The 27,901-nt window shown below is 31.1% G+C and overlaps 1 protein-coding gene across 11 annotated transcripts; it reads left to right on the forward strand.

Moving 5' to 3' along the window:
- The first annotated feature begins 141 nt into the window (after nucleotides 1-141).
- On the forward strand, nucleotides 142-25,668 carry LOC122532954 (ecotropic viral integration site 5 ortholog). Of its 11 annotated transcripts, XR_006307619.1 has the most exons (13): nucleotides 142-302; nucleotides 10,800-11,075; nucleotides 12,971-13,204; nucleotides 14,236-14,499; nucleotides 14,640-14,904; nucleotides 15,050-15,412; nucleotides 15,609-16,286; nucleotides 16,416-16,898; nucleotides 16,997-17,095; nucleotides 19,558-19,607; nucleotides 20,089-20,253; nucleotides 20,531-20,764; nucleotides 20,924-21,014. XR_006307619.1 is itself a non-coding variant. In XM_043662171.1 (11 exons), exons 2-11 carry the CDS (start codon nucleotides 11,011-11,013, stop codon nucleotides 24,951-24,953), a joined length of 2,667 nt encoding a protein of 888 aa, XP_043518106.1. In that variant the 5' UTR covers nucleotides 142-302; nucleotides 10,800-11,010; the 3' UTR covers nucleotides 24,954-25,668. The 11 variants fall into 11 exon arrangements, 8 of the variants coding, with proteins under 8 accessions (XP_043518106.1, XP_043518104.1, XP_043518111.1 ...); XR_006307618.1 differs by lacking the exons at nucleotides 19,558-19,607; nucleotides 20,089-20,253; nucleotides 20,531-20,764 and adding exons at nucleotides 22,597-22,708; nucleotides 24,894-25,023 and having other exon boundaries at nucleotides 20,924-21,079; XR_006307617.1 differs by lacking the exons at nucleotides 19,558-19,607; nucleotides 20,089-20,253; nucleotides 20,531-20,764 and adding exons at nucleotides 22,597-22,708; nucleotides 22,796-23,292 and having other exon boundaries at nucleotides 20,924-21,079.
- Nucleotides 25,669-27,901: the final 2,233 nt, after the last annotated feature.

The following is a 27,901-nucleotide window of genomic DNA, read 5'->3' on the forward strand; positions in this document are numbered from 1 at the left end:
TAAAACATCATTGTTTTATAATATTTGGATTTTGCGCCAGAAATATTAGTACGGTTTCGCGGCTATGTTCGTGCTATATTAGGCAGATACGTAACATCTACCGTGCAAGTGTAACATTTGAAATGTTGGCAACAGTGTACACGAACGAATCTATCGTGATGACAATTTTAAGTGGTGACAGCCGCGTATGTACTTCTCAGCCTTACAGTAATATCGTATACGTTTTTAGTGACACGAAATATAATTTTCCTAGTGTGTGATTTATTTCGTAAGCAGCATATGGAATATTAATCGTGCGTAAGGTATGTGCTTTACGATAATTGCAACGAGTATCAGAAACAGATGGTTGTCGTGATTTCGTTTCGCCTGACAGTTTGTTAATATGGACAAGTGCCACTCTGACAGTTTTCCTTTTTTCGTTATCTTTATTGTTAGGCATCTGTTACTGGCTTATCGTATTTGTATTCTTGTTTTTTTTTATTTTTGCCTTTCTATCATCGATTTATATTTCGTCTGACTGGAAAACGGAACAACGTGAATAAAGTGCGTGTGCAATAACGATTAATGATACCACGTTGGAAATATTTATTTCTTCTATCATGTGAATTTCAAGTTGAACAGATTACATTTTACATTTTGTATTTTCATGTTTTTTTCAAAAGAATTGAAATAGAATCGTGTTGAGTCGATATTGTTAATGATTAATTTCGAGATATAAGTACACTTTTAAATAACAAACAGATGCTGAACCCTATGTTTTCATTGGGGTGTTCAACATACAATCATGTTTACTTAAAGGTAAAATACAAAAAGGTAAAAATTACTCAAATGCCTTAATATCTTAATAATAATTTAATATTTAATATTTTAATATTTTAAATTATTATTATTATATTATTTTACTTAACCTTAAACTAGTTTAAACGAGTTTTGTTCAACTATGCAATCTTATTGACATAATTTTGTGTGTATTTAGATTTATATACATACATTCTGTTTATTATTGTATTTTTAAATTTCATATAAATGAAAAATTTAAATGCCTTGCATAGCTCATATATTTAATGGAAGTTTTTGTAGACACCTTATATATTGTATATCAAATTCAAAATGAATGCATAGAATTTTAAGTTTGTTGCTATAAAAGGTACTAGTGTATTATTGTATTTATTGTAGCATATACATATATATTAATGAATTTAGATTAAAATATGTCAAATTTAATAGTAATATAAGTAAAAAAATTGTACTAATGCAAGTTAATAGACAAATTTGACATTATGAAAATGTGTGAAAATTAATAAAGAAATACAAGGATAAAATAAACACTGTACAATAGTAAATCTTTATCTCTAAAAACCAGAAATGTATAATGTAACTGCCAATGTTTATGTATTTGTAAAAAATGTACAGAATGCACATAATATAAATGAATATGCAAAATAAGGCATTCACATTGTAATATTTAGAGGATGAGATGAATTTCTGTTTAGATTTCATTCTGTTAATTGCATGTATAAAAATCTGAATCTATATGACTGAAACATCTGCAATCTATGTTATGACCAAAATTGAAACAAAGAATGTGAGAATCATTATCTTCTCCTCAGTTACCCAATCTAATGATAATAGAACACGTTTCAAAATTTTGATTTAAAGGTTCAAAAGTAAAACTGAGTCTTCTAATACAAAGATTATTTCTTCTTTTCCTGAAATCAATTTCGTGAAACTTTACATTTCACCTAGATTGGTGTATTCTCACTGGAATTTAGAGTTGCTGAAATCGTGTGTTGAAGTTCTTTTTCCTTTTTTTTTTTTTCTCAAATCATCGCATTCCATAATGTGCAACGACTGTGCTTTCTTCCCCTTCCTCCCGTTTCCTGATCGCTTTGTTTGCACATGCATTTGGACGATTGCTTTCCGCGTATACAACCGCGTACACGTTGTGTAACCGTAACGGTAAAACGATCCGTCATTCATCCTTTCGGAACAATTGGGAAAACATATTGTAACGAGCATGAAAATCCGTTGTAACGTGTCGGTTGTGGATCGAATACTTTAGAATGTAGAATACAATAATTTACAAAAGTATTTGAACATTTACCATACAAAACTTTCATACGCACTTAAAGTTGTATGTGTAAAACATTTTGAGATTTCATTAGCACCATAATGAGACACGGGTGCCAACTGCTGATAAAATTTGAAATCAATCTGAAAATTTATATAGAAGTTTATAGTATAGTATATTGACACTCATTAATACAATGAACAATTGATTGTTTAAAATATATCTCTGCTTAAAATATATACTTGCGTTGGATATCTTGTAACCTCTATACTGTGTACTGCCACGTGCGTATATATATATTTTCAAGTTTCAAATTTTACTCATTAATATAAATTTTGCTGCTAATGAACTCGAGAATGTTCCATACACCCCACGTCAGATATAGTGATAAAAAAATTTCTCCAAGTGTTCGAGCAGTTTTGTTAACCAGTATAGCCAACTGTAATGAATTTGTTTCGTTAAACAGAAATCGGTGAAAGGCTTCGTTGCTTTTTCCGCGTGTAATTGCGCCTTGCACGAGCACGTACGCGCTTTTTCTGCCATTCCCCACTTTGGATTCAGTTCGCCGAGGTACTTTGTCGTATTTCGTGTTTCTTCTTTGCCTTGTTAGGGAAGGGTTCCTTTAGTTACACGTTTAACAACTGCATGGCCATTATTAAATCACGAAAATTACACATCGTTGGATCTTTTTATACACACACTGTATATTCATGTAATGTAACATTTCTGAATTTAATGTTCAATTTCAATTTTTTTAAATTTAGATATTTCAACATTCTTGAGATATTATTTTAAATCTAAATTTAAAGAAAGTTCCCGACTTTTGTTTCTTGTTACAAATTACAAGCCCCCTATGCGCGAAACGTTGGAACTCTAATTATGGATCGAGAAAGTTAATAAAACCGCCGTATCTCTTTTTCTACGAACTTTAACAACATCGCCAGAATTTATTTTTATAAACATATCCTGGATGTCGATAAAATTGTAGTTGTGTCGCAAGTTACACATTAATGTTTTATTAATCCATTAATGACCATAGAGTGAAGCAAAATAGCTGTAGTTAAAGATATCGCTAAGGACGAATATTTAGGTCGACAAACATTTAAAGTAGAGAGAAATGATTTCTTTTTCCAATTTTTTTCCAATTGAGTATCGCTTTAAATTTTCTATTCTACCGCAATTTATTTTGATATTTTAACATCGAAAACTGTAACTATTCTACAAATGCTTTTTTTCAGTTTTGTGATACTTTTGCGATATTTTTTCGATTTCATATCTTATATATAATTATACATTTGTATTAATATTTCAATATTTTTTTTTTGGATAGCTTGTTTATTTTCCCCAATAATTCAATAATTTCATGGTATTTTAATATTTCAGTGGATCGCTCCAATATTTTGATCACAGTTCACTGAAGAAACCTTCCAAACAGTTCCGAATCTACTCGAGTTACAAATTTAACAGAAATTTTTATATCGAAATGATTCAACGAATACAAGAAAATAAAATCTCTCCTGCATTCTACAATAAAAATTTTCAAGATTTCAAAATCTTCGAAAGACGTTCCGACGAAAATAAAATTTTCTTTTTGAAGAAAAGGCAATGAAATATCGAATGAAATTTCACCTAGATCGTAAACAACACGGGTTGCCTATGTAAATATATATATATATATATATATATATATGCCTATGTAAATAAATATATATATATGCCTATATAAATATATACATATTTTTTTAATATATATATATATCTTAAAATCTTATATATATCTTATATTAATTATATTAATCTTATATATATATATATATATATATATATATATATATATATATATATATAATAATTATCTTTATACAGACTAACAAGTTGATCCCTCCGTTTCTATAAAATCATCCATCATCGATCATCCACGATACCAACACCCAGAACGCAGAACATAGAAAATTTGTCGTCGTTTCGCTCGTCGGAATCGCGTAGGTCCTTTTATTTACTCTCTCTCGTTACGAAAGAAGAGAAGAGGAAGAGGTCGGTTGCGCATGTGGAGCATCCTGGCCTGCGCGGGCTCCATCGACCCCTCAAACCATTTCGTATACGTTTCCAGTACGTGTTTAGCGATCCTACTGTGCCAGTTTGATCGGGAAAAGGGAACGAGATAAAATCAACATCGACGATTGGCCAATTAACCCCCGGCTGCCCCTTGTCGGTGACAATCGTGCCGCGACTGCATTCGAGACCAATTGTTATCTCTGTGTGATATCGTGATATTTAGTATATATAATACCCGGTTAGAACAATCGTCCACACCTGTCCACACCGTTTGATCTCGATCACCTCGTCCTCTCTGGTCTAGATCTGCGGTATCTACGCTCGTTTCGTCGCAGTGAACGATTTTCAGCTCTCCACCACTATCTCTTACTTTTCACTTTATCACTTTCTTTCATCGATGTTGTTAATGTTGTCTTCTTTCTTTCCTTCCTTTTTTTTTTTTTTTTTTTCATTTCACGTATGATAGAACGGAGGACGAAGACAGAAAGATACTTGGTGGTGATCTTAAAGTGGAGGAAATTTCTAAGTTTACGTAATCGTGTTTGAGACGGCGGTTTGGAAATTAGGGGAGCACGTGAGAATAAGTAGAAAAGAGCAGAGGTATATATGGGGTATTTTTAGACGAGAGCTTCGCTTTTTGTGGGAGAAACGAGTTTCGAACGTTGGTCAAGTATAATTAAATTTGGCTAAATGGCGATCAGGTAAGAATGGGAGTTTATTTTATACGCGTGGAAATAAATGTCGAATATCTAGAACAAGGTATTTTTTCGAGGGAATCGAATTCGATGATTGACTCTTTGCCAGTCACACGTTCAAATTCTATTGTTTCGAAAAGAAATAAATTTTATTCTTCATTTCTGCTTTTTTTTTCCCCTTTTTTTTTTCTAAATTTTATATTTCTATCTTACCCGGAAATTTTTGAGAGAAATTGAAATCGAGAAATCATTCGTATCGACTTCTTTTACATCTATTACATCTTCTTTACATCTATTTTGTTGAGAAAATATTACTCATATATAAAAGATGATCAAAAGAACATAGCAGGATGAATGGAGTATAAAATTTCGTAGAATATTAATTGTAAGAATTATTAATTATTCGATATACTTTCACCTTGAAAATCACGTCCTTATATGTTATACCACAATTTCAGAAGCATCTTGTATTTCTTGGCTTAATGGAAAGATTTCTGTTTAGACATAAATTCGGGAGTATAAAAGTGTCAATGTGTAATGCCTGAAAAGCGATTTTGAGAGTGGAAGGGAAGGACTTTTGTGATTTAGTTAATGGAAGAGTTCCTTTGGGACGAATCGGACAAAGCCACAGAAAATAATTCGCAGTGAACACTTTCACGGAGTTCATGTTTAATTGTGTTCTTCGGGATTTGAATTTGGATCAGATTATTGCACCACGAATTTTGTTTAAAAGGAAATTAAAAGAGCACATGTGCTAAAAAAAAATTAGAGGAAACATTGGAAACATGTGTTTTAATACGTTTAGATTTAGTTCAGACTCATTTAGAATGATAGAAATTATAAGATCTCAAAAATAATTCTATTCTCCTGCGAACCAAGTCTCAAGTGACAAATTGTTATCCTTTCTTTTTGACTTATTCTCGCATATGTAGACTCATCTTTCGGAAGATTGTATCATAATTACAGTGATGTTTTGTACAATGGATCAGAAGTGGTTGGAAAGTATTTGAGTTTAGGTTCGGTTTCTTTGGGGATGTCAGAAGATTAAATTAAACGAAGTCCTACAAGATTACGTGAAAAGATCTCAGAGTTTACGTAATTGTACTTTGGATGATTACATGTTCGTTAGATTGACATAAAACTAGGGTGTTTGGTTGGAATTAAGGATTGTACGTGCACAATGGATCGAAAATGGTTGAAGATTGCAAGATTTCATTTTGAGAATGAAATAGTAGGATATTTTATTTTATAATTGTCTAATACTTTTCCTTATGAATGATCGAGATTGAATTGGGCAATATCTCGCGTTAAGAGATAATTGAATTTCATTAAAAGAGATAAATTTTTGAATTTCATACGAATTTTATTCTCGCAATAGTGAAATTCCTGTGGGAAATATTCACGAAGTCTAGACTCTATTCTCGCGAAATGGGGGAACTATGGAATTTATTGTATGTTAAATTTTACTTCTGCAACAATTACAAATGTCTCTCCTTGTCGATCAGAATTTATAAATATACTTATATTGTAATATTTATGTTTATAATATATTTATATCTTATGTTTATAATGTATATATATATAATATATTAATCTACGTATCGTTGCATCGTTTAAAAATTGATTTTTCTAACAGTTTAAGAAGCTTGTAACTCTCTGAAGTCATCGAGCTTCGATATATTTATAACAATCGCATCACCGTAGCCAGTCAGCAGTGATACTGAACAGGTTTCTTCGTTACAGTCGATTTCTTCGTGGATCCTTCGGTACATTCGGTACATACTCATTAAATTATTACATTGTGTATCGGGCAGAAAACTGATTACAGAACTCCATATATAAAACGCAGAGAATCTTTACACAATCTGCGTTTATGCTGACCTTTTTCAAACAAAGAGAATCACAATCGATCGTGAAATATATCTAGTATAAATTCTGCCTCATTAATCACGTAGCTTTGTAATGTGCATAATTTTTTTTCTACAAATTAACGAAACTGGTATCATTGTACATTGGCAGCCATAATTTACGTTTTTAGGTAATCACATTTCTCAATTTTTAATTTTCAATTTGATTTAATTTTATTATTAATCCCTGCGGAATATAGGGTTTCAAAAATGAAATTTGAACACTTCAAACTTTTTGTCACGTAGTGAAAGATACTATAGTAATCTATGACCTCGCTAATATCACTCCCGAGTTTGAAATTTTATCGGTAAATATGGAATATCCTTATATTCCTGACGATGCTAAAAAAATACCAATTTCATGGAGTTTATAAAATATTATAATGCGTTTATCTTTTAATAATTGTAAAATGTTTACACGTAGCGAAGCTGCGCTCTATTAAAATAAGCTTATTTAAAAATAATCTTAATAAATATTATTTAAAAATAAGCTTAGTAAATATTATTTAAAAATAAGCTTAGTAAATATTATTTAAAAATAATCTTAGTAAATATTATTTAAAAATAATCTTAGTAAATATTATTTAAAAATAAGCTTAGTAAATATTATTTAAAAATAAGCTTAGTGAATATTTAAAAATAAGCTTAGTAAATATTATTTAAAAATAAGCTTAGTAAATATTATTTAAAAATAAGCTTAGTGAATATTTAAAAATAATCTTAATAAATATTATTTAAAATAAGCTTAATAAATATTACACCGTACTGCTAAAAATCGCTATTCTTTGAGTAATTACATCTATCGTAGTTTATAATGGACATTTCTCGTGTCTGGCAGCTAGGTACATATGTATTATGTTCTCTGACGTGAATGTAGGACGTGAGATTTATTCGGATATACGATCAAAAGTCCGGCCATACCTACAATTTGTTACACTTTTGCGAGTGAAAACGAAACGGAACGTAGGTGGGAACTATGGGTCAGTGATCACGCGATTTTACCTTGGTTCTGTTCTCAGAGAGTTTAGAATTATTTCAACGTGAATCTTCTATGCCATAGAGTTGAAAGATTTCTAGCAGTAGATATACATACATGTATCTCTGATGATATAACCGGGAATGAGAAACAAGAATCGTATATAGTTTTTAGTTCTTCGTGCAGTCAGAAATTTTGAAAGATCTCGTGTACAATTTGTAATTTAATTGGTAGATTTCTGTAATTTTATTTTTATTCTGTCATTATTTTTTTTTCTTAATTAATTGATTAATTTTTCATGGTCATACTAAATGTGAAATGTATATTTTGATATGTATTAGCGTCTGAATTTGTTATTTATTGTTGCTTGAAGGATTTCTCCATTTTTTTCTTATAGACACTATTATTTTGTGTGATATTTTATATTTGTGCACGACACAAACAATCCAATTTATACAACTTGTTTGATAATTTTTCTTTAATAGTTAGACGTAATTTCGATTTTAAGGTGTTAAAAAGATAAAATGCATTTACATAAATTACATTAATCTGTATTTGTTTGAAGTTGAACAATACATTAGATTGGCAAGAAGTGTGAGAATAATGAATGTGGAAATGAATCCGAAAGATATTGAAATTAGAATGATCAAAGTGATACATCATTCAGGAGTACAATTTCTTACAGCACGATAACGTCGATCTCGTAATAAATAAAGTAATTAAAAGGAAGAATAGACGCTGTTATAGAGATAATGGTTTTTATAATGAACTCCACGTGATTCATCAATTATGTTAGCTAATTTATGTTAATTTCATTGTAAGATAAGGAAACATATGAACTTCCTTCTCATTAGCATGTGAAAGCAGCCTTTTGTATGGCACTGTACTTCTGATAAATGACCTAGTACACACTATGTCATTTACTCGCTTATAAGCTGCTGCAACTTCAGAAACACGAAAAAAGAAAATTGAAACGTTACAACTTGCTTGAAAATCGAACGAAACTCTACAGTAATTGTTTTTCTTTCTTTTTCTTTTCTTTATAATAGCAGTATCTCAAAAATTATAAAAAGAAATCGTTTGATTTAGTTATGTCAATTTAGGGATATTTGTGTATAGTTTTACTTAGTGATATTTATCATTGTAGTAACATTGATCACATTCAGATCATTGATCATTGATTATATATTTCTCTTTTCGTAATTATTTATTCCTCTGTATAATATCACGATACGTTTAGACCAAATTTATTGCCTATGTGCATTTATTAATTTAGTAACATCGTTTTCAATCGATGGAGAGAACCCGAGGGACTACTTAAACGGCTCTCCCTCGCACAGATGTTCGTATACACTTAAAATTCCATCGTAAAATTCAGAGTACCGAGAAACGTATATTGTACCATCTCGTGGCCGATGATATGGCACGTTGCCATGAGTATTTCGCACGTTACATTCGTTCGCTAATTCATTCGCACGCGCTAATTGCCCGGCTTTCTTCTTAACCTTTTGTTGCTGTTGCGCGTCTGCTTGCTTCGGGCACAACTGGAAAATTCGAGGCTCACGTAACGTCGAGAAATCTAACACACCAATCATTTTCTTGTGATGAAAACAAATATACACGAATAAAATTGTAAGTAAAGAAAAGAAATTAGTAAAGATATGATAAATATACACGAATAAAATTGTAACTAAAGGAAAGAAATTAGTAAAGATATAAATTAATAAAAATATAAATTAGTAAAGATATAAATTAATAAAGATATAAATTAGTAAATATATAAATTATAATAAAGATATCAATTGTGATTGGAACGTTAAAAAATAACTTGGACCATTTGTAGAAAAGATATTGGTTGGTAAATGTACATCCGCAGAAATAAAAAAAATAGTGAAGATATAGATTATGATTATTATTTGAGAAAGTTAAACGGTAAAGATATATATCGTGAAATTACAGTTTGATCAAAATTAAATGACAAAGGTGTAGTGATGGCAAAGATATAAACAAATAAATTTGTTGATGGTAATAGTTGTATGATGGTAGGTGTGAATGAAGTTCAAATAATCGAAGTTGGTTGACAAAGAGAAAAAAGACAAAAGAATTTAATAACTTTGGAATATTTCAAGGAAGGATAGTAGGATTAATAGTAGGTTTTAATACAAGTGGTTAAAACTTTTCCTAGCTAAAAAAGAAACTGTGAAGTTCTTCGATCGACTAGAGAAACGTCGCTCTCAAGGATAAAGTTATGATTAACGTTAGACAACTGCATGATTCACTTCGTAGGATTGGTTCGAAGATTGCTCCGCAGATTTCCAGTAAAATGCATTCGTTTTATCTAGGATGGAAATCGAGGAAATATGAAAGAAAGTTTAATTTCTCATATTCTGACAATTGTCTGACAGTTCCGATTTAATCGTAGAAAACTTTCGTTCCTGATCAATTTTTTTACAGTATTTCGCATCATCGCAGTATTTTAATTTTTTCTTTCCTCTAAAATTTCCATTATAACACTTCGTTTGTTATTTTAATAAAAACAATTCGCTCTCTCGTCATCTCAATATTCGTTTTCAATTGCATTTCAAGCAAAAATTATTAATTTCAATTTAAAACATCTCGCCCTTAACCACTTGCGCCGGCAACTGATTGCGGACCATAACGAGTGACCGAACCGTATACAGTTCGTCGTTTCTCTGTTTGTGAAAATTCGAAATTATTCAGAACTAATAAATTTATTATTTGTTTTGCCTGGGTCGTATTTAAAATGTACTTAATGTCCTTAATCACTTGCGCCGGCAACTGATTACGGACCATAACGAGTGACCAAACCGTGTACAACAGTTCGTCGTTTCTCTGTTTGTGAAAATTCGAAATTATTGAGAACTAATAAATTTATTATTTGTTTTGCCTGGGTCGTATTTAAAAATGTACTTAAAAACTGAGAAAATGTTGCAATTTTTGGCAAACGATTCTCTCGTCATGCGTGGCACGTCATTCCAGCGCAAGTGGTTAATAAAATCAAGCTTAAAAAATTCCACAACACGTAGTACAGCTCGGTTGTTGCAGAAGATGCCTTGAATTCATTTTTCTTATAGAAACACGCCTACCTCGATCGGAAGTAGCTATTCGGAGAGAATGATGCCTTCGAGCCATGTAAGTGAAATGCTCTCCGAGAAAATGGTTAGAAAATCGAGCACTGCGGCGAACGTTTCCCCGCGGGAAAATCGAAAGTAATTTGGCTGATCGAAAGGTCGATTTTCCGATCGGCGGAAGTTTCGCGAGTAAAGGGGACGAGAAATTTTTTCGATGGTTCTTCGTGGTTTGCTGGCACCAGCGGCGGCGCGATGGACACGAAATAAAACGACGAAAAGGTAGAAGGATTAATTGGATTCTTTGATGAACGTTGGACTACGTTCAAGAAGAGCATGGGAATAATATATATACACACACATATATATGTATGTATATATGTGTGTATATATTGGCTCAGAAGCCAATCGATGTAAGAGTCACTTCTCATTAAAAACAACTTGCGCCGTGCAAATGCCAATTTCATTATCGAAATTTTTACTTCGTGTAATTTAGTCATTATAATATCATCACAGGTAAACTGTGTGCCGTTGACTGAAAATTTTGACAAGATATTTGTACGACACCAGTGATTAAAATTTTTAATGTAAAATGACTTGCATTAATTAACTTCTGAACTCTTGTAATGTTTGTTACTAGATCTGCGGATCCTTTGTGCAATTTTATCTTTGTAATTGAAATGGAACGAACGTTTTATCTATTAAATATTGTAATATAAGCACGGTGCTTTGGATGTTTCATATATTTTTGTGTATATAACGTGCATTCTATTTTGTATCTTTAAATTTCTCTAAGATCGCACGAACATCAACAGTTTGCCGGCCGAATACGTCTTGGAATACGTTTTATTTATGATAGAATTTTAATTTTAATTTTTTATACGTTAAATACATTTTCATACACAGATTCTTTACCGGGAAAAGTGTTATTTAATTCTTCCACTTTTAAAATAAATATAGTCTTATTGTTCCGAGACTTTTAGAATAGAAAATTTGAAATTTTTTGATTTAGAGAAGTTACATTCCTCCAATCAATCGAAATATGAATCGTTCAAAACTTTTTTCGAGCAATATTCAATCAACATTGATATTTTTTAAATCACAATACTTACCAATAGCAGTAAATATTTTTTAATTGTTATTTTGTTTCGTGCAGATTGCTTTTAAATAACATTTGTCTGTAATAAGCGTACGTACAGTGAATATTTCGTCGAAATTTCTGAAATAGAGAATCGGGAAAGCACGCGAGTTGGAGTTTTAATTGGAAGTCGATGGAATCCACTCATCGCCACTTGAACCCCATTAATCTTCCATGAAACGATATCTTGTTTAACGGCGAACAATTAATACAAGGAAATATATAAATCGATGTTATAGCCGGTTCGTTAGCGAGATATTTTCACACTTTCTTTTTTTTTAGTTTTTTCTTTTTTTCTTCTTCTTCTTTTTTCGTTAATTAATTTCCACGATGAAAAGGTTGAAAAGGTGAGATATATATACATACACCTTATCGACGATCTCTCCGGCTGCGTAGACGAATAATTGGAATGGAAATGGAAATAGAAAATGATAGGTCAAATTACACGCTTTTCTTTTCCAACTTCGACAAATCTCTGTGCATGGCGCATTGTATCTTACAAGTATATATTCCTATAGATATTAATTATTATATCTTTTATTAGATAATTAATAAATTTTTAATAATATTAATATAGAAAATATAAATTTTTAATAATATTTAATTAACGAATAATAAATAATATTTTATATTATTTTAGATATTTATTTAAACCATGTGTATCATTTGTTATTTACGTTTATTTGTTTAAAACAGCAGGACAGCTTGTGCATAATTTTGGATCAAAAATTTCTTTTTATCCTCAAATAAATACCACTTCCTTCTTATTCTTATTTTTTTTAGAATACGCAATTAAAGAAAACTAAGATCACGCATTAAATGTCATGGACAGCAATCTTGTATTTTCAGATTCTCTATAAATGGATAAAAATCTAGTTATAAAAAAAATTGTAAAAAAATTGTCAAGAGAACCAGCTTATATCAGGATGTTCTAAAAATGGTAACAGCGATTGATCTGTGAAAGGCTTGCGCGTATATAACATTTCTGTTACATCACCTGACATGAACAAGCTGACACGAGACAATAATGATTTTGCAGGGGTCAGGAGAAGCAGGCAGCTGGACAATTAGGATTATCACGTTATGGACCGCAGGTGATGAGCGTATTGTGTTTATGCACCACGGTACACCAGACCGCTCAGAACAACAGCCAGGCCAGCAAGATACTTCCGAGCACACCGCCGATCTCATCTGAGGAAGAGAGGATAAACTCGTCGCAGGAAATACCCACCGACGAGCTGGCTCTATTAGCTAAGCTGGAGGAAGCCAATAGGTGAATCGTCGCGCTGACTAACGTTCAACAACATCGGCATTGCATGTGCAAAGCGAATCGTGCTTTAGACATACTGCTTATATATGTTCAATTATGTATGTTAATGCGTGACTCAGGACTGCAGGATCAGTTGATTGTGAATGAGAACGAGGAGTAGCTTAAATGGGATGAATAGAAACATTTCTAAGAAAAATATCTTATTTAAACTGGGGAGGGCAAAGATTTGATCCTATTTTAAATATATTGGATAATTTAGCTCTCTTATAATTTATGTATTTTTATATCCAGAAAAAAAGGGGAGAAGTATGTTTCTATTTAGCTCAAAATAACAAGTGAATAAGCGTTGGCATTGAATGATGAATAATTGTAAACTTCAGAAGTAGAATTTTTGTTCAAGAGAGAGATTCATGAAATAATTGTAAAAAATATCTAGATTTTCAATCGTTTCTCGTTCTTTGTATTTAGTTCTTGCTTACAATACAAGATCTTTCATTTATGAATGTTTTTACATCGATTTGACGATTCTGCTTGTTTTGTATTTTTACACTTCCATTTCATTCTATTTCTGAAACTTAACTGATACTTAGCACACACGTTTAAAAAAGAAGATATATACTCTTGCATTAATTAGGATACTTGTTATAATCTTGGGTTGTAACATATGAAAATATAATTTTGTATGATTATGACGCTACTACTGTTTTAAGAACTATACAGAAAACTGGCATTTGTTGGTAAAAATGATTTTATTTAGTATATTTACAGTATCACTCAATTCTCATGTATGTACATCATAGTTAATTCGATTTGAAAATTGAAAGTGAATTGAATTTAAGAATATAATTATAGAATTCAAATCTAATTAGACAATATATTTTACGTATAATTCATTCACTGTTGGTGGAAAAAATGAACTTATTATTTTAATCAACGTGATCGGATATCTCATATGTTACCACTCAAAAAGCATTTTAATGAGATTTCATGAATGTAAAGTTCATATTTAAAGAATTTCATGTAATTGATAACAGGCTTATCGAATCGGATGCAAAGTCGTTGAACTCGCTCCAAAGTAATCACAGTAGGAAAGGTTCCGACACATCTCAGGTGTCCGTGGCGTCGGGAGGCAGCGGAGGAAACGGCGATGCTGCACCCCGACGCCACAATTCAGCTGATGGTGAAGAGAATACGTGGACCCTATGGGGTCACATCGTCGCTGATTGGGATTATCATTGGAAGAAGAGGAAAGAGTTCGTCAAAGAATTAGTACGCCAGGGAATACCTCATCATTTTAGGTAATCAAGCACTTTAGCTTCAATTTCTCAAGTTCATTAGTAACTTTGGATGATCTGTGTAGCTCTTTAAATTTAACAAGAATCAATAAGGAACACAATTACAATGAGTGGAAAAACTGATTCTCATGTTCGTATTGCAGAGGTATTGTTTGGCAATTATTAAGTGGTGCTCATGACTCTCCTGTGAAAAAGCAATTCGCCGAGTATATCAAGGCTACGTCAGCATGCGAAAGGATAATCAGGAGGGATATAGCCAGAACGTATCCTGAGCATGATTTCTTTAAGGAGAAAGACGGTCTTGGTCAGGAGAGTCTATTTAACGTTATGAAAGCGTACAGTCTTCATGATCGTGAAGTGGGATACTGTCAAGGTTCGGGATTTATTGTAGGATTACTCCTTATGCAGGTACACTTTAATGTTTGAGCGGGATTAGAGGACTATAAACGAATAATTATAATCATTAAAAAAAAGAAAAAGACAAAGAAAATATGAGATAAATTACGTTGAGTTAATGAAAGAATTAAATGGGTATATCAATTTGTTGTTACAGCAAATGCCAGAGGAAGAAGCTTTCGCTGTACTGGTAGCGCTTATGCAAGAGTATCGTTTGCGAGACATGTTCAAGCCGAGTATGGCTGAATTAGGGGTGTGCATGTATCAGCTAGAACATTTAGTTGCTGACACGCATCCCGAGTTACACGCTCATTTTACGGCTCAAGGTTTTCACACGTCGATGTACGCATCGTCTTGGTTTCTTACGCTTTTTACCACAGCGCTCAGCCTACCGCTGGCCTGCCGCATTTTTGACGTGTTTCTGTCCGAAGGCATGGAAATTATTTTCAAAGTTGCGTTGGCCATGCTGCACTTAGGCAAGGAAGATTTGTTAAGCTTGGACATGGAAGGCATGTTGAAGGTAATTCCCTATCATCAGAATCTAACATCTTATCCGTAGATAAGAATTTTATAAAGATATAGAATTTTTTGCGTTTACTCGTAGAGAATAAAGATCACAAGCTTGATAGTTGAACAATGTTTCTTGCCACGTGTGGCTCAATCTTCATGCTGGTCTCGTTTCGTTAATATTTATAACTTTTTTTTTTCGTGTGTAGTTCTTTCAGAAACAATTACCTGGAAGAGCCGAGAAAGATCCTGATGGCCTCATGAATCTTGCTTATAGTATGAAAATAAATCCAAAGAGAATGAAGAAACTCGAGAAAGATTATACCGTCTTGAAAATGAAAGAGCAAGAAGAAATGGTCGAGCTACGTAGGCTTAGAGCCGAGAATAGGTTACTTAGGCAAAGAACTGAACTCTTAGAAGCCGAGTCCGCGGAACTGGCAGACAGATTAGTCAGAGGTCAAGTTTCTCGAGCAGAAGAGGAGGAAACTGCTTTTGTTGTACAAAGAGAATTAGCAGCTCTTCGACACACGCATCTTGAAACCAGCCATCAGCTTGAACAAGCTCATGAAGAATTAAGATCGTTGTCGCTTCTGCTAGAAGAAAATGTCACGTCGAAACAATCTTCTCTAGATGAAATTTTGTCAAAGCAGGAAGCATTGTCGCAAAAGGAGGAAATGATACAATGTTTGCAAGAGGAATTAGTGAGAGTTCGACTACACGAGGCTGAGAACGATGCAACGATAAGGGAACTTAGAGCAAGGATACAAGAATTGGAACAAGATAAAAAGACGTTGCGCGAATCAACGCCAGATAATTCTGTTGCTCATTTGCAAGAAGAACTGATTGCCGTAAAGCTAAGAGAAGCAGAAGCTAATCTCTCTTTGAAGGTAATTCATTTTTTTATACGTTTGAAATTGTGAATATTCCGCGTTTGAAATCGTTCGAGATCGTTCGTAATAGTTGTAAAGTATATATATATATTTAATAAACTTATCATAATGTAAGAAATTTGTTAGGATCTTCGGCAAAGAGTAATGGAATTGAGTAGTGCTTGGCAAAGACATCTACAGGAGCATCGTTCCGCTCAGGCTCAACCTGCAAGCGATTCCACACCGAAGAAGCTTCTGTTTTGGGAGAATCGAGGACATGAAGTGCAAAAATTTGAAGAAGATTTAATGACAACCAGAATTCGAGAGATGGAAGCCTTGACAGAAGTGAAGGAGCTTAGACTCAAGGTCATGGAACTTGAAACGCAAGTGCAAGTCGCCACAAATCAACTTCGTCGACAAGATGAAGGAGGGAAAGTAATTAAAGAAGAATTAGAGACTGCCTTAGCTAGGGAGAAGGAACTTACTGCCAAATTGCGGGAGCAACAACATAAATATTCCGATTTGGAGTCTAAAATGAAGGATGAAGCCATGATGGCTAGGATACGCGATGCAGAGCATGCGCAACAAGTGGCAGAACTCACTCAGAAGATATCTCTTCTTGAATTAAAAGTACTATTTTTTTTATTTATATCAATTTCTTTAAATATTTCAATACAAACATCACCATATATATACTGAAATCATTGGTTATTCTTATTCGTTACTAGAATGAAGAGATGCACGCAGAAGGTGAGCTTAGGAATAATTTAGATGACAGTGAAAGAGTCAGAGAATTGCAGGATAAAGTTGCAGAATTAAAAGCTGAGGTATGTGAATATTTTTTGCTTCATCTATGCTGCATTAGTGAAAGCATTGATTTAAAAGAAAGAAAAAATAACTGCAGTAAGAGGTGAATGGAAAAAACATTATTAAAGTGTTATTTATAATAAAATTTAGTCTTAGTATTATATTTTTGCATGTACTTTGCTCAGAATATTTTTATTATTTCCATAAAGTTTATCATTAAACGATCTTGAGTTAAAGATAGAATTATTCATGTGACTTTCAAAAAAGCATAGGGTATTGGGAATATAACTACGAATGCTTTCAATTATGCACAAGTATAATTATTGTTATATATATTTATGATCGTCAATGATTTTCGTTAAATTTCCTCGATTAAGATTAACATTTCTTTATTTAAAGTATTAACTATAGTATAAGTTCAAAGTATCAATGGTAGAAGTAATAGCGGTAGTTTTATTCAATTTGCTATTAGACTGCAAGTTAGTAAATCTCAAAGCTTGTAGTTACGTAATTATAAAAAAAATATCGTACATTTAAATATAGAAGTAACTTCCGTTGATACCCTGTTATAGGATTTCTTCTTTCAATTCCTCCATATTCATATGTCGAAACATAGAACTATATCAATTCTATACAACCATCGTAATCATCAATACATCTTTAAAAAGTTATTTTTGATTTAGGTATTCATATTATTTTTACATGACAAAATAATAAATTTCACTTTTGTAAAGATATTTAATACTTTATTAAATATTTTATTTCTAAGATTTTCTTTGAAACAGTTTTTACAATTTGTATAATTTATTGTAACAACAATTTTTTTCTAATTATATTTATATGTATGTAATAATATTTTATAACACTATTTTGTCCAAAAACTATCCATGTTTTTAACACTCATATTTTTGGTCCATTTGAAAATTCATATTAATGGGAATTTAACACTATTGTCGCTCCTTTTTGTTGCACTGTTAATTCACATATTGCAAAGAATTGAGTTTTCGATGTATTATACTAATAATTTTTTAACTAGCCTGAATCCTTTAAATAAGAACGATATATGAGAAAAAACATATGTACATAAATCAATTGTGTTTGTTGGGTGCACAAAATTACGTCTATCGTTATAACACGTAACATAAACGAAGATGTAATTTATGCTTTCGTATTTCTATGACTCACTAAATTATGCACCAAATTGCACCTCTTACTGCAATGTATTGCCAACCGTCACGCTAATAAACAATTTTTTTTTTTTTATTGATAAAATCATGTGCTATACAAAATTTGATTATAATTTTCATTTCAGAATATTTTTCTGCTTATAGATTTAATATTAAAATTAATATGAAATTTCACTAACATTATTATAAACAAAGAGAAATATTTATTCTTGTTTAACAATCTGCTTTAATATCAGATAATTAATACAGTTAATATTCAGATATTACTTAGATATATAAGATTTATAAAATTAAATATTATATGGTATATATTTTTCATATTTGTAATTAACACAGCTGTTTTCACACTTTTCATATTTAACAAATAACATATTTCTTCAGAGGTACCTGTACACATTAAGAATTCATTGTGTTGTCATCATCAAAAGTGCATCTCTAACTGTTCCAATCCTCATCTAATTTTGTGTATTCACATAATTTTGTGTGAATTTTCTAAGTCATTGAAGAAATTCCTTACATGTAAGAGCTTCGAGGTGCATTCACAGCTTGTTATGTCTCTGCTGCAATGTAAAATCTAAATAATCAATGTCGAATCGCTTCTAAACTTAATATAATACAATATTCGTTCATTTAATGTTATTTTTTGCACTTGTGAGAATAAACTAATCATCATTGTATTTAAACTGAAATTTATATCTTTGAGGGCATCATAATATAAAAAGGTTTCTTTCCGAATTAAATATTTATGTTTTGATTACGTTGAAAATTTGCAATAAATTAATTATAAGATTTTAAACATATTGTAAATACTTTTATAACATTAAAATAAGCAAATTTTCAATGTTTTAGCATTAATATTTAAGGCGTTTTATCTAGACACATACTATAAAATCATTTTATTATAAATCAAGCTTGCCATTTACAGTATTAATTGTGCTTTAAGGACATTGTATTAGATATTGAGAGCTAGCACAGCACGGAGTAAGAATTGGTTCTAGTTCTACAGATAATTTTATTCTACAGATAATATTGGAAAGAAAATACAAAAAGTATGATCTGAAAAATACACCTTCAAAGATATCATTTTTACTTTTATATTATCCTTTAATATTCAACAAAAGTATATTTTAATATCTGCTATTTAAAAAAAAAATTACCAAACATTTATCTACTCATATAGAAAGATATATTATGAATAGAATTCTCATTGTGTAAAGGTACCAAACACTAACACGAAAAAACTAATAGTCTTGTAAAACTAACCCTCTATTGCTGTGTTATCTCTGTCTCCTTAGTTCCCTACGCCAATCACCAGCCCGGAGACTGAGCCTTGGCGCTGGCTCGAGTAAGTCTTTACCCATCCGTAAGCATTATTTTTTCCATTTCATGTATGTAGCATGACATCAACGTGTACTGTTGATCAAAAGTCGATATTTCCTTTTTATATAATTTTGTATATATTTTATGAGATAATTAGATACTATAAACACTATACTATACTATATTAAATTACAGGACAATTCATCTTAATTTACAATCAAGTGCTATAAGATTCAAAAAAGGATCAGAATGACAAATGTCTTTATCTTTCAATGTCGCCTTGAATTCCTTTTTAACACATATATGTACATCTAATTCCATCATATTGTTTTCTTGTGCTCATTTATCATCATATATGTAACAAAGCATTGATTTGACTCATTGACTGTTTAGTATATGCTTTGCAATTTGCACATTATAATCACTATTTGTATGCTTCATTTCCATTTTCTTTATTTATTAATTAAGTAAGATTTTTATAATAATAGTAAGATTTTTTGTTGTAGAAAGAAGTGGCAAGAACATTTGTAAAATGCTTTAAGAACTAATGGGCAATCTTACTAATTTCTTTATTTAATATGTTGCTTAATCAGTGTATTAAGTAATGCATGTTATCCATTATAATTTTCAACCCAATATACTTTTTATGAAATCTGAACTTGATGCTATCAGTAAGTTATTATATATTATACTAGAAGAAATGCTTATCAAGGATCATCCAATAATTGAAACATGTACTATAGAGGTGTATAATCAAATAAAATTATTTTCATTTAACATTAGAAATAATTATTCAATAACTCTTTATTGTTTTTCTTTTATTGCACTTTTTAAACGAATCATCAAAAGTATAAAATTAAAGTGCATGATAATTATATTTGATTAATTTTATTTGAAACTATTTATATTTATTTACTGCAACTTTTAAAACATATCATCTGATTTTAGGCAACTTTCTTCATCTTGAAAAATGGAGTCAAAGACTTTAGAAAATTTAAGAGATCAAACATCAGAATAGAAACAGAATAGATTAGAAGAATTTGAACAAGATTCCTAGACATTATATACGTTACAAAAATTGCACAATTCTCTGAAAAAATAGTATTGAGAGCTAATCATTTCACAAAACTGTCTTAAAAATTATTTTCAACAGAATAATACATTTACCCAACAAAGTAAAAAGTAATTGAATTATGTCAAATGAAATATTTGTAAAAAAAAGAAGCATAAAGTACATTTGCAAAATGATGATGTACAAAGTTACAGAATTTTACAAACATTTCATAATCTCTCAAATTATGGAGTTTAACAATATTACTGCATATGAAATGTGTGTCGCAGGTCATGAGGCTAGAAAGTTGGAAGCAACGTTGGACAGGCCATGGTGGGCAAAATGTAAGAAGTTTCAGTGTTGACACTGAAAGCGAGCTGGACGAGCGGGATCTCAGAATTTGTTTACAGGATCATATCAATGCGACTGCACAGAACTCACCAGAGGTATAGAATTCCATGTATACAAGAAATTAGGCAGCTAATTGTCGTTCGAACACACACACACAGAAGTATTCTATATGTCAGAGCAGATGGGATCTTTTACGTTTCATGATCATGCTTTCGCTGTAGAGAGAATGCGACGAGTTATAACGCACATAGAATATTATAAACCGAAAACATAGGAGTAATAGCGGTATTATGTTTTTAGCTAACGTGTAATATCACTATAGTTCGTGATGTATTAACAGCATAGTAGCAATTAGGTGTAATCTGGTGGTCATTAATACTGCAATATAAAATTATCTGACCCGAATCTATTCGTTGCAATCAGACTTCGAAGTAGTATTTGTAAAACATGCTCTTTTAATAATCTACAAACAGAATAATGTCTCGACAGTTAGGTTGTCTCGATGTCTCATGTAAGCATTCTAATACATATAGCGACTAATATCTATTATTTTCTCTACAAAGCTTCTCTACCAGAAGCCACCATCCACTAATTTTTGTAATATGCAGTTCGAAGTCTGTTTACAATCGACGAGTACTATAGACTAAATATAACTATGTGGCGCATAAACGTTTTTATACGTATACGTATGCATTCTGTGTATTTTTTGTAATTCAAACCAAATGTAATTCCATTTAAGGAATTGTATAGAATGAATAGATTGAAGTCCGTCGACAGGGAAATCGACGAGTTGAAATTGTGTCTTTTATGAATGAAAGAACGGATGACGGAAAAAAAAAGGAGAAAATTAAGTAGAAAAAGAAAAGAAAAGTTAGCGTTTTTCCTGATACGACGGAATACTTAGAGTCTCATTAACGAGTCGCAGTAGCGTATTACTTCGATTGTAGAATACAACAAACAAGTAAAAACGAATATATAAGAGTAAATGAAGTATCAATACTCTTTGGATTCATCAGTATTGTATCTTGAGTATATTCGCGTATTTATTATATGTTTTTGTAACGGGGAAATCATGCTAGATTGATTTTGAACGATCCAATTATTGAACAGAGAAACTGCGCAGAAAATTAACATATAATACCGTGCAAAAGTCTTAGATCAATTTTTTAAGTTTAATGTTTTATCTCTGAGACTCTATAACTATTACTAGAACACGAATAGATTTCTGTAATTATTACTTAGAACGTGTTACATCTAAGAAATAATAATTGTCTCAATAAGTATTGATTAATTTAAAGATTAATATTTTACTCACAACGTTTTTCTGACTTCAAAAATATTTTATAATATTTAGATAAAAGTTCCTTATTTTGTGGTAACTAAGATAACATTAACACAGATGATTCAAGATTTTTGCGCAGTATTATGTAAACATGCGCATACATTTAGGTTTATGTTAAACAAAATTTGAAAAAATTGTGATTTTGATCAGTTAGAGAGAGGCAAGAAGGCGATTAAAAAAAATTTCGTAATCTCGTTAAAATTGGATCTAAGCAGCTGCTGATCGGTGGAGGGTGAATCAGTGTTCTTTAAATTAATTTACTAATTGCAGATTATTGAAAGTGAAAGTGAAACCGAACGAGATAATCGGGAGTACGGTTGTAAAACTTAAATAGCCCGGATAGCTCGTTTCTTATAGCGAGGACATGATAATTACTTCCAACGTAAGTAGTTGCGCAGACCAGAAAATTGCTTTTTTATTCATCGATTTTTGTTTTTTTTTTTTTTAATCTTCTCGGTTTATTTTTCAGCTTAATCAAACCCTTAACGATCCATTTCCGTTCCTACTATGATCGTGTGTTTTCAGTTTAAGAATTTCAACAAACAGTCTAAACGTATTTGCTTTTAAGATAAAAGGAACAGCTGGTCGATAGAAGAGCAATTTTTCTTATCGTCTGATAATTTTCAAGCAGTTTTGGCTCCGCCTTATCATTTTCTTTTTTACTATTTTCGTCCGGCCAGTGCAGTAAAAAGTATTTATTTATGCTCTTTAACATTTATATTTTTTAAAAATTGTTGATAAAACATATGTTAAAAGATGATTTTAAAAAACAGTGCAAATAAGTAATTCTATTACTAATTATTCTTTTTTACAGAAGTATTTTTTTCGAGCTATATATTTTGTTTTATTAAAAATGAATACATTATCAGATGGTATTTAGAAATGCAAAGCATATACATACACGTATTTAGAAATGCAAAGCATATACATACACGTGAACTCGAGCAAATTTTATTGCCCACAGAGAAAAAGATAACAAATGAAGATTAAAAAGAAGCGACATTTAGTAATTATTATACTTAAAAGTTCATAAATATGTTTATTATTGATTGTCGCAGATGATTATTAATTTTAAATCATTTTATATGTTATGTACATTTTTATCTATATATACAATTTAGCAAAAAAAAAAAAAATTCAAGATTTTTTTCCTGACTTATATTTTCTTAACTTTTAGAATCAGAAAAATTCAATGCAAGTTCTTAAAATCGATCACAATTTTATCTATAATGTATTTTGCTAATTATCAGTTTTAAATGAATTTAATAATCGTGAATTTTATTACAAATGACATTGGAACGTTAAGGGTTGAACGCGTCCACAGTTTTTCGCTTTGGCCTAAATTTTATTGTACATAATTCCGTTTTGTCACGAACAATTGGCACCAAGATTATAAAAATCGATCGCGAACGCACCAAACACAAGAATTCTCTCGAAGAAATAAGATATTCTGCTTTCATGCACGTTTGATGAAAAAAGAAGAAGAAAATTGCATGTACTCTTTGCAGTATCGTAGGATGTTATTAATCGAATAAATTATTAATATATCGAGTAAATTTGCCAATCAAAAAGGAAGGCTCGATAATTAAATTTTTATAACATGGGATGATCTTTACTCTGCAACAAGTAAAAAATTCTATTTGTTGAAACTCACTTTTTCACTCGCTTTCCAGCTATTGAAAATTAAATCTAAAATTATTTTTTGCAATTGTTGACCACATTTAAATATGCGCATCTTTATTGATTTGTTATGGGGATTTCTGTGAAGTAGTTTGTATATGGAAAAAGAAAAAAAACATGAGAAGAGAAAAATGATATTCTTGTTAATTCTCTGATTTTAATATCTCTTCATGATTAAATACGTAAGAGAATTTTAGTATAACATGATTAAAAATAAAAGTTATTTATGTTCAAAAATAATTGTAATGATTATTAGTTATTAAGACAAGCAATATTTTAACGTTATAATTAACGAGCTCCAAAATTAAATTAAAAAGATAATTTTGCTGGCATAAAATTGATTGATCGTATTGAATTTTAAAATTACTTTCCTGTAAAAAATAAAAAAAAAACAATTTATCGTATTTTCCTCTGTCTTCGTATAAAATTCCACTACTATACTTAATGATTTACAAAATGTATAAAAACGTTTGTAATTTTGACTACGACTTTTAAATTTTATTAATTGTATACGACTACACAGTTAGATTTTTTAATAGATCGCTTCTGTTAAAATACTTTTGAGGAGAAAATTTTTCGATTAAATTTTTTTAATTTTTAAGTAAATTTTATATGATATAATATTGCGAAAATAATGAATCCCCTGTAGCAATTCGATATTTTCCAGCAAACTACGAGAGAGTCAATATGTCGCTTTTACACAATTCACGAGGAGCAAAAATGTTTTATAAGAAAAAAAAAAAAAAAGAAAAAAAAGAAAAAGTATCATTCCGTAGCAGTCTATATACTTAATTTTAAACGAATCATAGAGATACGCTAAGGCAATGCTTAATGGCACAAGCTCAATTATTTATTAGTAAGAAAGGCTTAGTTTCTCGTCTTTTCAGATATTTCACCAAGGAAATCGAAACACGTTTCTTTCGTCTATTAAGAATAAGGAGAGTTAATAGGAATAATTTCAATACTGCCTGATATTCGAAACCGAGTGGATTAAACCGTATAAATGGCTAATGAAAAGTGTCCATTAAAGAATAACCAAAATTCTCTCACGTCGCTTCTGCGGATATAGGTGTGCGATTATCTGAAAATCAATTTTTGCGAGTATTGCATTTTCTTAATTTTAAGCTTGTTTTAACAATGAAAACAGAATAATAATAATAATAATAATAATAGTAATAGTAATAACATGCAAAATAAGAAAGAAATAACAATTAATTGTATTTAACTGGAAAATCGTGAAAAAATACAAAAAAAAAAATGTATAAAGGATAGCTATAGCTCTTTTAAAAAGCTATAAAATTATAGAACTGACTTATACGTATGTAAGCACTTTAGTATTTATTTTAAACAATTGACCAGTAAATGCATTTAAAAAAAAATAGTTTGCTTTTATATTACTTTTATATTGAGAGGACAAAGAATTTATTTATTTATTCGTTTTTTTGTGAGTATTGATTGAAATTAATACGAAGCAATTTACGGAGATAATTTAATGAGCTATCAGTATGGATCAATCGTTCCCCTGTGAGTTCTCGAGTGATTTATTTGAAAAAAATTTGATACTAAGAACTTCTATATGTAAATTCTTCAACTGAGTACGAATCATGTAATTTATTTATATTTAGTGAAGTTGTTTTAAATATATCATTATGTTATTCAGTATTCGTTATAGCGGCAAATATTTTCCCAGGCAATACTTGATCTTAAACAATTCTCTATTTACTTAATCCCATATTTTTTTAAAAGCTCTTATTATTATAAATCAATTATGCAATTCTTGAAATAATCTTTTTCAAATCGTTCGTACGTTATCTTTTATAAAAATTTATTTTATTATTTCATATATTTATAATATATGTACGTATTGTAGAGTTACTATTTGAAGTTTAGAAAAAAATCTTTAATCAGATTGAATTATTAATCTTTTATCAAATTTTGATAATAGCCTCAGTTATATTCTTTTAATAGTAATAGTAATAATTCTCATAATATTGTATAAATACAAATTTGCCGGGGAATATATCGGCCATCTTTGATCAATATTTGTTGGTATCGATCGATCAGTATCAACATTCAATTATTCATCATTATCGATAGTGCCAACTTTAGTCGAGAAGAAAAATAGTACCAAAAAAAAACGTACGGAACATTTTTATTATTGTTATCGAAAGCACGTGAGTGACTAATATACATACGTTTTACTAACATTGTTTATCCCTTTCTACGCATTTGTACTTTAAGAAACAATCGTGAAACTTTTCAGGTATGTTCGTTCAAAGTTTTACAATACAATGACTACTTGTCTGAATACACTTGTTACGGATCATTTCGGAATAACTATAGGAATTATACGCATACTGGCGTGCTACAATTGTAATTTTAGAACGAGCATTCGTTAATGAATCATTTGTTAATAATTTTCCTGTTGTAAGCAAGGTATATATTTTGACAGATAATGCGCACACTATGAACAACGATACGAATTTTGTCACATTTGAACATTGTGGGGAATATTATAACATCAGGAGTAAATAAATTTTTATTCACTTTTAAGGCTGTTGTATCCTTCCCTTTGGAGTTCAAACAGAAAAGAGTTCACATAAGAACTAAGAACTACGGTAATATCTTATTAATATTTATTTCTTGAGTCCATAGATATTATATTAATTTTTATTTCTTGAGTCTATAGATTTTCAAAATGAAATTACTCGGAATTTTATTTAAATATAAATTTTTATTTATTTCCCATTTCACATTTATTTGTTTTTTTTTTTTTTTTTTTGATTCATCGATGATTGAAATCGCTTCGAATTTCAATTCTTCTCTCTTCGATCATTAATTCGCGCCTCGAAACAAGGGAATGTGGTCGTCTCTTTATGCCTATTGATGACTCCCGAGCAATACCCTCTACAGGAAAAGTATAGTCCCGCTTATAAACTTAACAATCTCGGTACAATATTCTGAAGGAGCAAGAAGGACGAAAAGGAGTGAGAACATTACGAGAAGCATGTACGAGAGAGAAATAAAACGCTCAAATACAAAGGCAAAAGCAAAGAACCAAGAACCATGGAGTGATTCGGTACCCGTGGGCAGCGCTAGTCGTGGCAGGTAGTTTTCCAAACGTAGTCTATCGGCCAGAGAGTGGAAAAAAGTAATCCGCGAAAAGGGGTTCGTTGTTACGCCGGTCTGGTGCGACGTTGCCGATTCTCGAATGAGAAAAGCGGTTGGCTAGGTTGGTCCAGGACCGAAACTAGAACATTATAGAGCCTCCTCACATAGGAACAGCCTTCCCTCAAGAGGAATATTCAAACAACAAGTAATATAATTTCAAGATTCAAATGATTTGAAACAAAAATATAATTCTCTAATAAGGCTGCTATTCATATTATATACGTATAATAATTAATACTACAACGATGTATATTTTTCATAGAAATATAAACGCATTTCAATATAAAATCCAATCATAAAAGTAGAAGAGTATTACAATGTACTATTTGACAATTCGTGCAGGGTACCTAAATACATAGTTGCGAGTTTGTTTGGCCCTCTTGAGGTGGCGGTAACAGCAGTGTTGCCAGGCGAGACTAACCACGACGAAGTGGAAGCGAAGCCTGCTTATGGGGGTTTTGCGGGAGGAAAGGAGGGATTGAAAGGAGAATTGGATGAAAAAAGAAAGGTAGAATCGGGGCAAAGAAAGAGAGAAAGAGCGGTACGCGGACCGGGCAGGGGTGGCGGACCAATTAAATATGGCGACAGCAGTGGGGTGTGGCGCTTGCGCATGCGCAACGCCGGTTTCAGCTGGGGGGACAGGAGCCGTGGATAGAACGGGGCAGCGACGAGAAGGAATCAACCGGCCGGCGAGCAGAGGGATCTTGACGAGTACCCGGCGTAC

Source organism: Frieseomelitta varia, unplaced genomic scaffold (genome assembly GCF_011392965.1).
Source record: "Frieseomelitta varia isolate USP_RPSP 00005682 unplaced genomic scaffold, Fvar_1.2 scaffold_485, whole genome shotgun sequence".
In the NCBI taxonomy this organism is placed as follows: domain Eukaryota; kingdom Metazoa; phylum Arthropoda; class Insecta; order Hymenoptera; family Apidae; genus Frieseomelitta; species Frieseomelitta varia.

Bases quoted from the DNA above. Each gene is read 5' to 3' on its own strand.
- LOC122532954 (XM_043662171.1), top strand. From the start codon at position 11,011: ATGGTTCTTCGTGGTTTGCTGGCACCAGCGGCGGCGCGATGGACACGA. The intron at 14,905-15,049 runs GTACACTTTAAT...TTGTTGTTACAG, and splicing joins TAGGATTACTCCTTATGCAG to CAAATGCCAGAGGAAGAAGC. The intron at 21,080-24,893 runs GTATAGAATTCC...TCGTCTTTTCAG, and splicing joins CTGCACAGAACTCACCAGAG to ATATTTCACCAAGGAAATCG.